The sequence below is a fragment of the Amphiprion ocellaris genome, chromosome 22 (assembly GCF_022539595.1).
Source record: "Amphiprion ocellaris isolate individual 3 ecotype Okinawa chromosome 22, ASM2253959v1, whole genome shotgun sequence".
Lineage (NCBI taxonomy): Eukaryota > Metazoa > Chordata > Actinopteri > Pomacentridae > Amphiprion > Amphiprion ocellaris.
Genome location: NC_072787.1, coordinates 23314321 through 23329608, shown reverse-complemented (window position 1 = coordinate 23329608; position 15288 = coordinate 23314321). Strand labels below are relative to the sequence as shown.

The window sequence follows — 15288 nt, the reverse complement described above, 5'->3', positions numbered from 1 at the left end:
ATTTTTTAACATATACAGGCATCAAAAAGTTAAATAAAATGTCTTTATTGGCAGCAGATTAGTTGTAATTCTTCTGATTGACTGGATGCAACAAATTCTTGAGTTTTTCTATTTGGATTTGAAACTGGAAAAGTTGGCTTGAATTTTTTGACACTGGATCTTATTTATCAATCAGTTTTGATAACTTGTTCTCTATTCTGCTGTTTCTGATTAGTGAAGATGCATTTTTCATTCAATCCAATGGGATTTATAAACAAATACAGAAACAACGAAGCATTCAGTTGATCTAAAAAATAATTTTATCACAAAATTCAAGGTTGGTTTAAGTAATGCTGAATGTTGTGTTTACAGCAGTCTCAATTAGTTGGTTAATCAGTTAGTTGATGTTTGACTGATCAAAAATTAGGTTTTACTGCTTTTGTTTGTTGTTTATCGCACGTAAATTGAAGTGTTTGTGTTTTAAAGTGTAACTAAATAAAAGCCGATACGTATTAACTACTAATATCTGTATTTACCTTAGTGAAGATGGGGAGCGGCAGGCCATACTGGTCCTCCTCCAGACCTGACACCAGCCCCTGGGTGACCCCTCCCTGGGTGACCGCCTGAGGCTGCACCGTGATGGGCGTCCCCGGTTTGGAGTCGAAGGCGTCCTGGAGCTCTGTTTCGGCCGCCTCTTTGGGAGCAGCTTCTTCCAACACGCTGGGGTCCAGGGTCTCCCAGTCGCTCTCAGAGGACTCTGGAGAGGTTTGCGACAGAGGTTTGAGGAGGTGGTTGTCGCTCTCAGCGCTGTTCCCAGAGGAGAGAGACTCTGCGGCGGGTTGAGCTGCCTCCACCCCTTCCAGCTCCATCGCGGTGTTGGCGATATCGGTGACGGACACGGAGACAAACTCTTCAGCTCCCGAGGCGCTTTCAACCAGACTCAGGTCCTCCGATACGCTGCTTTTTGGTCTGTAGTGGGACGAGTCCACCAGGCCGTGCTCGATCATACCTGCACAAAGGTAAGCGTGGTCATTTACACTGTCTATGAAAAGCATTCACCCCACCTTTACTGTTTTTCTGGGTTGAATCATGGTCAACATAATTTGACTTTTTAAACCAGAATTTACAAAAAAAAAAAAAAGATTCTTTCACATCAAAGTGAGATCATCTGAGTGCAGTGAATGTGTCCCAGTGATTGTAATATAAAGACTCCTGTATATGGAAGGTCCAGTCACTGGTGACTCCTGGATATAACTACGCCATGAAGACTCAAGAGCACTCCAAGAAACTCAATGAAAAGGTTTTTAAAAAGCATCAGTCAGGTGATGGATACAAGAAAATTTCCAAGTCACTGAATATCTCTTGGAGTCCAGTTAAATCCATCAGTAGGAAACAAAGAAATATGGCAAATAAATCTGGCCACAGCAGGTTGTCCTCAAAAACTGAGGGTCCAAAGAAGAAATAGATCAGTGAGGGAGGTCACCAAGACATCTATGATTCCCCTGAAGGAATTACAAGAAATAGATCAGTGAGGGAGGTCACCAAGACACCTACGAATGCTATGAAGGAGTTACTAGAAAGAAACCAGTGAGGAAGACCACCAAGACACCTATAACTCCTGTGAAAGTGTTACAATCTTCAGCAGCTAAGATGGAGAGACTGTTCAACTGTTGCCTGTTCTTCGCCAGTCTAAGCTTTGTGAAGACAAAGAGAAGACTATGTGGAAAAAGCTCAAATTAAATCTGGACTAGAGTTCACCAAAAGACATGATGGAGACTCTGAAGTCAACTGGAAGAAGGTTCTTTGGCCTGGTGACACCAAAACTGAGCTTTTTTCGTCCATCAGACAATCTCGACTCTATGTTTGGAGAACACCAAACACTGCAAATTGTCACAAACACACCATCGCCACTGTGAAGCATGGTGGTGGCAGCATTGTGATGTAGGGATGCTTCTTCTTCTATATTGACCACTACTCAATGTTGAAAAGCAATAAAAAGGGCAAACTTCCAAGTAGGATGAATACTTTTTATATTCACAAAAGGTTGCTTCAAAAACTCAGTATGTAGCCACATAAAGGCCTGATGTAAGGGACAATATTAGGGCAAAGTGATTTCCTTTTGGAGTTACTGACCTGGAAACAATGATAAGACTGTCATCAGAGCTCCTACTAGTCTGTTGACAGGGGACACATAGAACAGGACCTGCGAACAAAAGCCAGAAAGCAAAAGATATGTGGAATCATATTTCCAGTGTATCGAGCTACAACTACAAAGATGTGTTTCAAGCTGGAATCTCACCTTCTTCTCCAGCAGAATCAGCTTGAAGAGGATGAGAACCTGCAGAGATAGAAAAAAACAACACAGATTTAAGTTGTGCTTCATCTTTTTGTGTTAATCTTATTGTTGCACTTTCATGTAACGCGCCAATGTTGTAATTTATTGCACAAAACTGTCTCCCACCTTGTGTCTGAAGTGCAGTATTAGATCCCTCGGTGACAACCCTGAAGAGAGAGAATCAGACGGAAGTCAACAAATGAGGAATGTACCCTCAGAGAAAAATGCATTAGCATTTTTGCGGCATGAACAGCAACATCACATGGTCACAAGCACAATAACAACAACTATGGGCTGTTTGGGGATTTTCTATTTCTGTAAAACTACACAACAGATGAATGGTTGAGACGCTGGCAAAGATGCATTAATGCTGATTTAAATGAAACTGTGGCGACTTTTTTGGATTTACTGAGCAAAATTCCCACAGAAACAACAAAGAAAAGTTAAAAATGCACTCAAATTTCACCATAATCAGAAGGTTGTAAGCATCTGGCGTATTATATCTACCTAGATAAACCTGCGATCCCTCCAGAGTTGAACCCCTCAGGGAGCCATTCATGTGGTCGAACAGTTCCTGCACAGGAAACAGGGAGGTAAATTGAATCGGTAACAGGTCGGCGAAACGCTGCCAGGCGGGTTTAGTCGGAGCATTTTCTCACCTTCAGGATGGAGATCTGAGAGAAGTCCTTCTCCTCGAAGTAGGCGTGCGTGATGAGCTGCAGTTTTGCTTGAAGCAGACCATAGAGAGGCTGCAAAGAAACCATGCGTGAGTCATTTACAGTGTGACCCATTAAAACCTTGTGGGCTCATTTCGGCACAGTAGAACAAAACACTGTAAATTAGCAAAAACAACACAAAATATTCGTTTAGCTCATGAAATTTGATGAATTCAAGGAAAAAAAGTTTTAGATTGTCGAAAAAGCTAAAAAAGACATCCCTTCCTTCATGTTTTGCTCTTTTTCTCTCCACTCTGTCACGTAAGGTCACAGTAATATTTTACGACCCAGTGATTTGACTCTTGATTTAATTCTGAGCCTGAAATCAAGGCTTATTCTATTATGTTTAAGGATAATCCTCCGACTGACTCACCACTCGACTGAGGACGCAGACGCTCTTCTGAACCGTCTCTCTGGTGACGTCGGCCTGCCGGACCTTTAGGGCCTGAAGAGGGGTTCAGAAAATAAATTTAAAAATGAAGCGCTGAGAAAACTGTTACGGCATTTTGGATGTTTAGATTCATGCAGTACAATCAGGGAAGACTCAGAAATTCATTCTGCAGCTTTAGGAACAAACACAAATAATACAAGACACCTAAATGTTGCTCTCTTGTGTTTGGTGCTGAGTATTAATCTGCAGCTTTTGGTTTCAGGTTATCCACGAACTTGTAAAACCCGCCTGCAGGGCTAGGTTGCTACAGATGCAGTGCAAAAAAATCTCAAATACAGAGTCAAAATACTGCTGGTCATTAAAATTAGGCTGTTTGCCCTCATCATAAACAAAAAATATAATCTGAACTGACCTTTGCTTCTATTTGGCGATAACAGGACACTCCATAGACGCACTTCATGTCTCCACTGAGGGGCGGCAGGTGAAAATACACAGTGTCTGCACAAAATAAAAAACATCAGTGATATTAATTAATGAAAAGCATAGTACATGTTTAAAAATTGAATATCTACAGGGATCTGCGGTCTTTATAATCAAGGCAGAGGTAAACAAATGAGAAATTAGCAGGATGAGAAAATAACATCTGTTCAGTTAATCAGGCGTTTAGATTAGATAGAGCTTCTCTGGGGTTTGCGCTGCTCTCACACTGTACAAAGAGCTGCAGCGCTTTGATCAATACACCTGACAGTAAGGCATGAAAAGTTCAGAGAGAGGAGGCTTATGTAAGACTGAAGGCACAACAGAGGGAGTTAACATCAAAGACAGAGCAACTGAAGAGAGGCTTCTGAGTCATCAATAGCAGGGCGTCAAACCAGCAGCATGTTAGCGTCAAACCATCAGCATGTTAGCTTCTAACCAGCAGCATGTTAGCTTCTAACTAGCAGCTTGTTAGCTTCAAACCAGCAGCACGCTAGCTTCAAATCAGCAGCATGTGAGCTTCAGACCAGCAGCATGTTAGCTTCTAACTAGCAGCTTGTTAGCTTCAAACCAGCAACATGCTAGCTTCAAACCAGCAGCATGTGAGCTTCAAACCAGCAGCATGTTAGCTTCTAACCAGCAGCATGTTAGTTTCTAACTAGCAGCTTGTTAGCTTCAAACCAGCAGCATGTTAGATTTAAAACATCAACATAGTATCTTCAAACCAGCAGCATGATAGCTTCAAATCTTAGCTTGCTTTGTTTTGCTATGTTTGTTTGTTTTGTTGCGTCTTATTTTGTTGTTGTTTGGAATATTTTGATTGGTTTTTGTGTATTTTTTTTTCACCTACCTAAAATAAAAAAAAATCATTAAACCTGCAGCATGTTAACTTCAATTCAGTGGCATGTTAGCTTAGCTTCAAAATAGTATAATATAAGCCTCAAACCAGTAGCAACCTAGCATCAAACCAGTAACATGTTTGCTTCGAACCAGCATCAGTTTAGCTAAAAACCAGCAGCATGTTAGCTTCAAAGCAGCAGAGTATTAGTCAGTTGCAAAAATTTGAATACAGTATTTTTTAAATATCCCAAAAAAATAATTGCAAGAACAAATAAGGTTTATTAACAGTGAAAATAACTTTAATTTTACTTGGGACTATGTAATGCTGTTTTGAGTAGAATCTTTCCTCAAAACAGTTTCATTTGGGTGCCTTCAAAGATGCACGTAAAATCTGATTTGGATGCAATAAATGCCCAAATTCAGGTTGTCCTTTTATCCACATCCAAGTTTGTTTATAGTTTGTCTCAGGGGTTTATTTCCCAAAAATGGAGCTTGTAAAATAACATGTTGACATCGAAAAAGCACTAAAACAAAAAGTTACATGCCACTGAATGAATGCACAGAACAATAGAGAACTTAAATCTGTTGTTGTTAAATGAAGTTGTTGTAAGTTGTTGTAACAATGACTAAACAATTATACAATCCTGAGCTGATCATTGATTCTAATCTAAGTGGATGTAAGGTCACCAGCTGCCTTGTTAATTTAATGAGAGAAAGAGCAAAAGAAACAAGCAAACACTGAATCAAATGGCACAACTATCAACCTCCATCCTGTCTGAGGATGATGGGGAGCTTTTTATAACGAGGTTAAGATTTCCTTGGGACGACAGAGAACCAAAGGTCAGACTTTGGATGTCACAGATGTTCAGAGAGGAGGCAGCGACTGATTACCTGGTGTTAGTCCAAATTTTAGAATTTCTCTTACATTTATCTTACAAAAAACTCACAGTTGCAGGGTTGTAAAAAGGAAAAAAAGAGACTGTCAAGGATACTATGAAAACACTGCAGTTATCAATAAAACCAGCAGCATGTTAGCCTCAAACCAGTAGCAACCTAGCATCAAACCACTAACATGCTTGCTTCGAATCAGCATCAGTTTAGCTAAAAACCAGCAGCATGTTTGTGTCAAACTAGCAACTTGTTAGCTTCAGACCAAGAGCATGTTAGATTTAAACAAGCATCATGTTAGCTTAGCTTCAAACTAGTAGAATATAAGCCTCAAACCAGCAGCAACCTAGCATCAGATCAGTAACAGGTTTGCTTTGAACCAGCAGCATGATAGCTACCAACCAGTAGCCTGTTAGCTTCAAACCAGCAGCATGATAGCTACAAACCAGTAGCCTGTTAGCTTCAAACCAGCAGCATGGTAGCTACAAACTCATAGCCTGGTAGCTTCAAACCAACAGCCTGTTAGCTTAGCTTCAAACCAGTATAATATAAGCCTCAAACCAGCAGCAACCTAACATCAAACCAGTGACATGTTTGCTTCAGTTATCAATAAAACCTTCTCGCTGTGAATAATTCTGTTAATCTTTAACAGTGTTCCTTTTAGTGTTAACAGCAGAATAAGCTTCTATAATATTCCTCTGTAACCCCAATGGCTTTGTGAAGTTATCAATTATGAACAATCTTCAAAAAAAACTCTGAACATTCCTATCCATTAATGAGGTTAAGAGTATCAGGAAGAATGCAGTGAAGGAGGAATGTCTGTTTTTTCTAAAGAGGTTGGAGTCCTTGAATAGCTGTCAGTCTGTTTTATTGTTTATTTGTGTTTCATGTATCTGTTGTAAATAAATTTTACATTTTGTAAGGCTGCTACCTCGGCCAGGTCTCCCTTGTAAAACAGATTTCTAATCTCAATGGGACTTCTTGGTTAAATGAAAGTAAACAAATGAGCTGCAGAGGCCATAAGTCTCATCACTGTTGTCTTTATATCAGCTGGCAAAGGACGCTCGAAATAAACAGGACAAGTTGAAAAATGGACTGACAAGAGGAGCTGGACTCAGACTGATCGATGCATTTGTATACTTACAACATGAAAACCTGCCATTTTCACTTCTGAAAACCAAACTGAGCGACAGAAGGCCACGGAAACAGAAATTCTCCTGTCCTGCAGCTAGATAGGATTGAAGCTGAAAATCTGGATGTGAACTTTGGCTCAGTTCCTGCTGTTTGCCTTCGCAGAGCTGCATGAACAGCAACGGTGAACCACAGGACCGTCACATGACAGCAGCTACACACACCGGACAAGGAGGCGAACTCGGCTCACTACCATTTATAACCTGAAACAGTGGCTTCGTGTGCTAAGGATACTTTACTACAAGAATAGAATCTAGAATACAACAGAAATACTTAGAAATTCTGCAAGCAGAAATAGTAAAGTGACTGCCGCCACAATAGAAAAATAAAAAATACAATAGAAATGTCATAGAAAATTATACAGATACAAAATGCACAAAAAAAACTGAATAAGGAAAGTCCTGTAAACAGCAGTGCAACATGTGCAATACTACTACTTCTAGCTTTACTACTACTTGCTTTGTGCAAACACTGCCTGCAGTTCAGTTGAAAAATCTGAATTTTTATCACACAACTGCTGGTCACAGTTGAGTCACTACTGACTTCACGGTTGCACGGAGAAGCGCAAAATTTTTTAGTTTTTTACAGAATGTGGTTACTGCAAACAGTTCATTTTTGGTAAATTTTTTTGAATGAGACACGTAGAATAAAGTGATTTTGATGAAATATTAGGATTTCAAGCTCAGATTTGGTTCCATGATGAGTAGTCAGAAAGCTGAAAATCCAACATTTTTTCTGTTTTCTGAGTTTCTGACTCCGATAAATGGTTTCATTTTTGCAATTTTTGAACAGATAACCTTCCTTTTGAACCCAGCAGTGGATTTTGGGGTCAGAGGGTTGAACTTCTTCCACAAAGCTTCAAATCACTTCGACTCTCTGCTAACTGCCAGGTCTGATGTCAGAAGTGACACCTGCCGTTGCAAAATCGATGAACAAAACTGAATTTATCATGAGCTGCCAGCCAAGGACAGACGGAGCTCCTGCTTACATCCTACATAAAAGAATCAATACCTCCCAAGTGACTTCTTCTTGCAGCCAAACTCTTTTATTACCACACTGAATGCAATTTATTATCCATTTCACTGCCATAGTGAACAAACTACGAAAGATATCAAATCACATATAGACAAAAATCTGCTTTATTTTCCTACATATTAAATTAATGGAGCTGCCGACCTGCAAGTTGCTCTTTACGGAAGAAAACTGCCTACAGGAGAGTAAAGAAATATCTCAAATATCTGTGAAAATGAAAAATTTGTTGAGGGAGTAGCATATTGGCTTAGCTTCAAACCAGTAGCATTTTAGCTTTAAACCATCATCAGTTTAACTAAAAAACCAGCAGCATGTTAACTTCAGTTTAGTGGCATGTCAGCCTCAACCCAGCAGTATATTAACTTCAAACAAGCACCATGTTAGCTTAGTTTCAAACTAGTAGAATACAAGCCTCAAACCAGCAGCATCTTAGCTTCAAACCAGCAGCATGTTAGCTTAGCTTCAAACTAGTAGAATATCAGCCTCAAACCTGCAGCAACCTAGCATCAAACCAGTAACATCTTTGCTTCGAATCAGCATCAGTTTAGCTAAAAACCAGCAGCATGTTAGTATGTATGGATTCAAAAAATTTTGCAGCTGCACCTACCCTCCTGGTAGTTATGAGCTCCGTCAGGAAGAGCCAGGAAAGGGAGGTACTTCCACTCTTCGGGCAGCAGGTTGCTGTCATGACCCTCATCTGGCATCAGCGGCGGGTAGGAAAATTCAACCTGAGGACAAAACACAGACAGAATAACCATTTATTCCAACTACACAGATGTCATTTCAGACTAGTTTTGAACAATTCTGAGAATGGTGTAGTCATTCAGGACACAACTTGACTTTATTTTGGATGCATCTGAGCGGTTTTAGACTTTTTTTTGTCATTTTAGATCAATTTTGGAAAAACTTAAGTCATTCTGGACGGATTTCACTTAATTTCTGACACAATTTAGACACATTTTAGAAAAGTTCTAGTCATTTTGGAGTATTTTTGGGTAATTGTTGACAAGATTTATGTCACTGTAGACACATTCTGAGTCCAGTTTTGTGTATTTACAGTGATGTGTGCAGCTAGAAGCACAACAGTGCACACAAAGTTACGTTATTTTTGCACCTTTATTCTTCTATTTGCACGTTTTGGACTAATTTTGGGTCAACTTTGGACAACTTTTTAAGCATTTTGGACACATTTTACCTAATTTTGGACACATTTTAGATAAGTTTTTATCATTTTGGAGTAGTTTTGGTTATTTTTTGATAAGACTATGATAATTTTGGGCATTTTTCAGTAGTTTTGTTTACTTGGGAGAAGAACAGTGTAAGATTTATGTGTTTAATTTACTGCCATTTTCCTCCTACAAGTTAGTCGTCATCTGCCCAGAAGGCTGAATATAAATCACTGTCAGTCTCATGTCTCGTGTTTTTGCCTCGGCGTCGCTTCGCATCAAACATTACTGGAGTAAAACAAACTTTGACAGAGAAACTGAGACGACAGGATGAAAAGAGGGAACCAGAAGCTACCGCGAGCATCATCACCATCCTCATGGAACTAACACTGCTGCAGGAGCATCGCGTGGACGAAGCGCATGACAGAGGACGAGGCCAAATGTGGAGATCTGCACGGCCAGAAGCAGCGCTGGAAGCAGAGCTGCAGCCCTGTCGAGGCTGGATGCAGAGGATTTATGCCGCAGAGCCTCGAGCCAACTTGGCGTCGCAAAGAGCCACTAAGAACATCAGCGAGGCAGCAGGAAGACCCTCGAGACGACTGCACATATTTTTTCCATATATATTTGTATATTTTAATGTTATTTTGCTAAAGTTTACCATGTATCAATGATAATTTGAAACAATTTTAAGAAATTAGGAGCTGAATGATTTATTATACTTATCATAAAGAGGCTACAAATAGCAATAACTTATCTAATGAATTAATATTTCCGCCCGTGGAATGTTAGTAAGCACTTTGTTATAGTCTGACCCCCAGAAATTAAACTTTTTTTCACGCAAATCAAAGCATAAATCAGCAAATTCTCAAATTTTAGAACTTAAAAATGAACCAAATGTGGAATTTTTTTATTTTTACAAAATGACTACACTAAAAGCTGATACAAAGCTCTGTACAAGTGTAAATGGTGTGAATATAATTTGGCAACAGCTGTTTCTGTTTGTGTTTCAGTGCACTTTTAAATATAATACAGTCCAATTTACCAAATACTATGAATTCTGTAATAAACATAAAACCTAGAAGCTTTGAACAAGTAGAATTTATGGCAGAGTTATTGGAATATGGAATATATTTCACAGGTTCACCGACTAATGTAGCTGATTATTAATGGATAAATAATGAGCAAACAGTAAAAATTGTTGTACCTTGTGTATTATCTATCTGAGAAGGGATTTTAAAAACTGCTCATATATACAAATTAACTATATTTTTAAATTATAAACTGTAAAGAATCATTGTCAGTAAAAGTTTTTCTGCATTTTTGTTTAGTCACATTAAACCCACAGCCACAGGAGCTAAATGCTAACATCATGATGACAATGCCAAAATGCTGGGCCTGTTAGCTGCTAGTAGTTGCTAATTAATAAGGAGTTGGTAATGAAAAAGTATTCAGTCAGAAATCAAAAACAAATTAAGTACAGTTACCTTTAGAGCACATTTAAGGCAACACACATTGACAAAAGGTGCTTTCCAATAGATGTACGTAAGAAATTTACTTGGATAATATTAATAATTAATTACAATAATAATAGTAAAAATTTGTATTGGGCATATGAAAATGTCAATCTGTGCTACCTGTGGAGGAAGAAGAAAATTAACCTTTAATAGAAAGCTGTCCAGTAGGTGTTTTGAGTTATTTCATGCTGGATCAAATGAAGAACTTCCTCAATCAAAATGAAGATAAGTTAATGAGAAAATATCAACAAAGGGCAGTAACTTATGAGTAAATAGAGAACTAGATTTATTTTTTTTTGTCTCCCTCTGAGGGAACATCAGCATTTTTGGCCTCCAGACATATTTAAAGTTGACAAACCGGAGTGTTTTTATCCTCCGCCTTCCAAACCTGCAACACTCCCGTCACAAACTAAACCATTATGCCTGATTTCACAGCCCACGCAGCCCTTTCCCATCTTCCCTCTGTTTGCACCGAGCTCAAGGAAAAGCTGCCTAGGAGGAAACATTGACATTGTAGTTCCGCCATAAAGCCGAGCCTCCTGCCAGACAGCTAAGAGCCTCCGACGAGATTAACCTGAAACCTGCTGGTCCTGAACGCCTCACACGCCCAGCCACGCTGATTCACTCTTTGAGGATGAACTCCTGCAGAGTGCACGCCCTCAGAAGGGATGCTCTTTGCAAAATTGCCTCCATTAGTGGCTTTAATTTTACTGGAATTTTAATGCAGAGAAAATGGGCCGACAACATTGTACCGAAGAGATTAATGGTCTCTCAATTACACATAAATCTTAGTAGAGTTTGACAAGTTAATTTTGAAGACAGCTGCAGTCCAGTCACTCTTTGTTGGAAGGTTTATTCCTGCAATTCTGCCTTCGATTGCAGGAAAATCATCTACGACAGTGGTCTGCAAGCTTTTTTGCACCACGGACCGGATTCAAGCAAGACAATTTTCTACGGGCCGGTCATCACGCACATAACAAACAAGAAAAGCACTCAGAGCACACAGTACTCCGCCAAGGCTGCTCAGTCTTTGTATAATTTCCGATGGATGAAATATTTAGGGTTAGGGGTTAATTAAATGCTTAATTAAAAAGTTAAACCTTGTAACGAATTATTGGATGCATATTTAATGACTTTATTATCTAAATGTTACACATGACGGTGAAATATTGCACATTAAACTGAGTAACTGCACCTGAAAAATGAAATACTGCAACACTATGTACAAATATAGGAAAGTTTCAGTCAATTACAGAGTCAAGCAGATTTATTCTTAAAAATAAGGTCATTTGAGATGGAATGGCTCTACTGACAAAAAACAGAAATAAAAGAAAATAAATTATTGAATATTTTCTTTCAGTAAGCAAAACATTTTGCCACAAAAATCAAGAAAAAAGATTTCAACTCTAGGTAAATAAAGTGTTTAATTAAACATTTAAATCGTGTGACTAGTTATTGGATGTGTATTTAATGACTTTATCCTGTTTAAATGTTTAATATCTACAAGTGACTGTGTTGTTTTTGATTAAAAGGAAAGAAAAAGTCTTTATTATTTCTACTCCAATGAAGCTAGAAAAGAAACATCTTTGCTGGAGAAGCAGACGGTCAGCAGGTGAATTAGAGGAGGAGGGCGGCTGTCAGACGGATTAAAGAGCCAGGAACCCAATCTTCTGATGCCCAGCAGGAGATCGCTGACCCCTATCAGGTAACCTCCAAGCCCATCACTGCCAACAAACACTGTTTGCTTTGTCGGGGCTTCAGTTTCATCTTTACATCAAAAAAATATGCTTTTTTTAAAAATATCTGTCGCCGTGTACAGCAGCTGCTTTCCACAGAGACAGATGGAGAGCAGCGACAACAAGAAGAGTGTTTCTTTTTACTTCCTGCACATTTAATGACTTTTTTTTTAAACCTTAAGCGATAATTAAAAGACACATTAGAGCCACTTGATGCTACATTTTCACTAATCAGCAGCTGTTTGACGCCGCTTTTGCCATGCAGGAGGCAGAAAGGCGGGGTGACGACAGTTAATCTTTGCCAAACAGGTTTACAAGGATAATAAAAGCGACATGTGAGCCGAGTCTGCGAGCTGGTTTCTGTTAGATTTAGTTCAAAAAGAGGGCAAACCGAGGCTTTGTGAAGAAATCCGACGAGAGGAAACATCACATCCAGAGATAAGAAGTTAAATCTGTGGGAGATACTGATGTAACAGCGGCTGTCAAGTGTCCAAAACTGCTTTTCTTTAAATCTTTACAACCAGTTTTAGGCTTTATTTAAATCATGCAATCTCCTTCTGAGGTTCTTTCGGCTCAGACAGCATTTATGTGCATTTGTAGGAAAAAACAGCCGCAGGATGATTCACAAGACTTCAAAAATATGTTTATTTGTTCGCAATTTCTCCTGCTTGTCATCTTTTCTTGGACCGTTTTTATTTCTTCCAGTCACAACAACTCTTTCTGACAAGTGTAGCAATTAAATTTCAAGGCAAAAGGCTTCACATTTAAGCTCAAGAAATGGTTTTATTCCATGATCCCTGAAGGGAACTAATATATTTCTGTCCTAGTGAAGAATCAAGAGTTTTTGTCGTACTATTTTGCAGAATTTCCAAAGTTTCTGTTCACAATTTGAGCATATTTTAGGCTTAATATAGCTGTTTTCATGCAACATTTAACCTGAAGCATGCTTTAGTTCTCTTCTAATTGAGTAGTCAGCTGACAGAAAATTAATTGGCTTCTATTTTTAAGATTAAAATAATTAAGTCAATTTTGAAGCTCATGTCTGATAGTCTGATTGTTTTTCTTGTCGAATGTTTTAGTTAACGGAGCATTTAGTGATTTTTAGACAGTTTTTGTGACCAAAACATTTAAAGGCATTAAGTTGAGTTCAGGGAAATGCTGGTGGCTATTTCTTAATAGTTGTGCTAATTCTGCACAGACTAAATGATAAATCGAGTCAATAAGTCTCAGATTAATCTACTACCTGCTGTAATGTGATCCACAGATTTTCACCTGTAAAAGCTGCTTTGACAATTACCATTAAAAAACAACTATCCGCACTTGTAAAAATGTTTTTTCATATAAAATGTTGTTTTTTCAGCTTACAGCCTTTAAATGTTTGCAGTTCTGTGATTTTTCTCTTTTCCTCTACTGTATTTGTATCTGTTGATGAGCTGATGCACAAAGCTACACTTTCAGGTATAAATAAAGCTGAATTATAACTGAGCAGAGCTGAAAACACTTCTTGCATTACACCCGATCAGTCAGTAAAGTGGCTCCCAACAGAGAGATTGTGAAATTTAAGAGGCTGCAGGGTGATTGAAGCTGCAACAAACCTCTCTGAGAGGCAGAATCACTCACTAGTTGAGCTGCTGTAGACAAATACATGTCAGCTAAGATTTAGTTTTGCTTTGTCTTTTGAAAAAGCCTCATTGGGATGAATACTTCTGCAGGAAAAGAGGGCTAAGAACATAAGATTGCAAACTTTGCACTGCCAATGACAATTTTCCTGCTGTACTTTTTGCTGATGAGCGAATCACTAAGTCTACAAAATGTATAAAAAGTAAACTATGAGAAATGTGCTCTAAAATGTTTTTACATGTCAGTTGTCCAAAAAAATTGTCAAAATCTGAAAATATTCAATTCAGAACCAAACACAGCAAAGCAGCAAACCCAATGTTTTTGTTGAAAATTAACATTATTTTGGGACGAGACTGCAGATTGGTTTCAATGATACCCGTGATGTGACATAAACATCACCTCTTCCTACTTTCGTTGGTCACATGACAGCAGATAGTGGATTAATCTGTGAGTTATTAACTCCATTAATCATTCAGTCTGTGTAAAATCAGCACAACTATTTAAAAACAGCCACCACAATTTCCCTGAGCTCAACTTAATGTCTTTAAATGTTTTGTTTGGTCGCAAAAACTGTCTAAATATCACCAAATGATCCATTAGCTGAAACATTAGACTAGATTTTTGTTTCAAAAATAACCTAAATATTTATTTTTATCTTAAAAATAGTAGGCAATTAATTTTCTGTCAGCTGACTACTTAATTTGAAGAGAATGAAAGCATGCTTCAGGTTAAATATTGCATGAAAAAGCCTAAAATATGCTCAAATTGTGAACTTAAACTGATTTATGATCCTTTTGCACATTTCTAGTTATTTGAACTGCTTACTGGGAGATTTTGCACATTCCTGCACAATCTGTACAGCTGTCTCACTCAGATAACACTTTTCTTCTTTCATTGTTTACTGTTATGCACCAAAACACCAAGTCAAATTCCTTGATTGGCTATAAAACAGATTCCAATGTAAAAGCGTGCATCTTTATAAAGTATTTTTACCCAAGAGGCAGCAAATCCCCTCATTTCAGAGGCTATAATCAGAGAATATCTTGCAGTATTGCACATTTTTTGTCTGACAACGTGCTAAAACATCTACAAAAACAGATGCTGCTCATTTTTTCTGTGATATGCAGATAAAACAAGCTGCAGCCTGTAATCACAACACTGTGAGGCTGCTGTTGAATACACTGAACTGGAAAGATGTCCAAGTTGGCAGCAGAGCACATGTTATATAACCGTGGGAGCCCCGAGCAAACAGCTGATGTCCACCTTTATTTACTGCGGCAGATGCCAGGCAGCGCACAATTATCATTATTACCATTAACTATCCTCATTATTACAAAAGCAGGAAGCACGTACGGGCCGTGTAGTTAAATTAGAGACAGTTTAAAAAAGCTGGGTTACAGCTT

At 38.5% G+C, this 15288-nt stretch overlaps 2 protein-coding genes across 4 annotated transcripts in view; one reads left to right on the top strand and one right to left on the bottom strand.

Annotated features, from left to right (window-relative positions):
- Nucleotides 1-11961, top strand: part of kbtbd2 (kelch repeat and BTB (POZ) domain containing 2) — a 46716-nt gene extending 34755 nt beyond the window's left edge. For all 3 annotated transcript variants that reach the window (XM_055006947.1, XM_023271042.3, XM_055006948.1), the window contains one exon: nucleotides 521-11961. The gene's annotated coding sequence lies outside the window, so the exon portion shown is untranslated. The remainder of the gene's footprint in view (nucleotides 1-520) is intronic.
- avl9 (AVL9 homolog (S. cerevisiase)) overlaps nucleotides 1-15288 on the bottom strand; it is a 29271-nt gene that overhangs the window by 13618 nt on the left and 365 nt on the right. The window contains exons 2-10 of the mRNA XM_023271021.3: nucleotides 8457-8577; nucleotides 3834-3919; nucleotides 3404-3475; nucleotides 2974-3063; nucleotides 2822-2888; nucleotides 2441-2481; nucleotides 2279-2317; nucleotides 2113-2182; nucleotides 516-988 (exon numbers count right to left, since the gene is read on the bottom strand). Of these exons, the coding sequence (XP_023126789.2) occupies nucleotides 516-988; nucleotides 2113-2182; nucleotides 2279-2317; nucleotides 2441-2481; nucleotides 2822-2888; nucleotides 2974-3063; nucleotides 3404-3475; nucleotides 3834-3919; nucleotides 8457-8577 (1059 nt within the window). The remainder of the gene's footprint in view (nucleotides 1-515; nucleotides 989-2112; nucleotides 2183-2278; nucleotides 2318-2440; nucleotides 2482-2821; nucleotides 2889-2973; nucleotides 3064-3403; nucleotides 3476-3833; nucleotides 3920-8456; nucleotides 8578-15288) is intronic.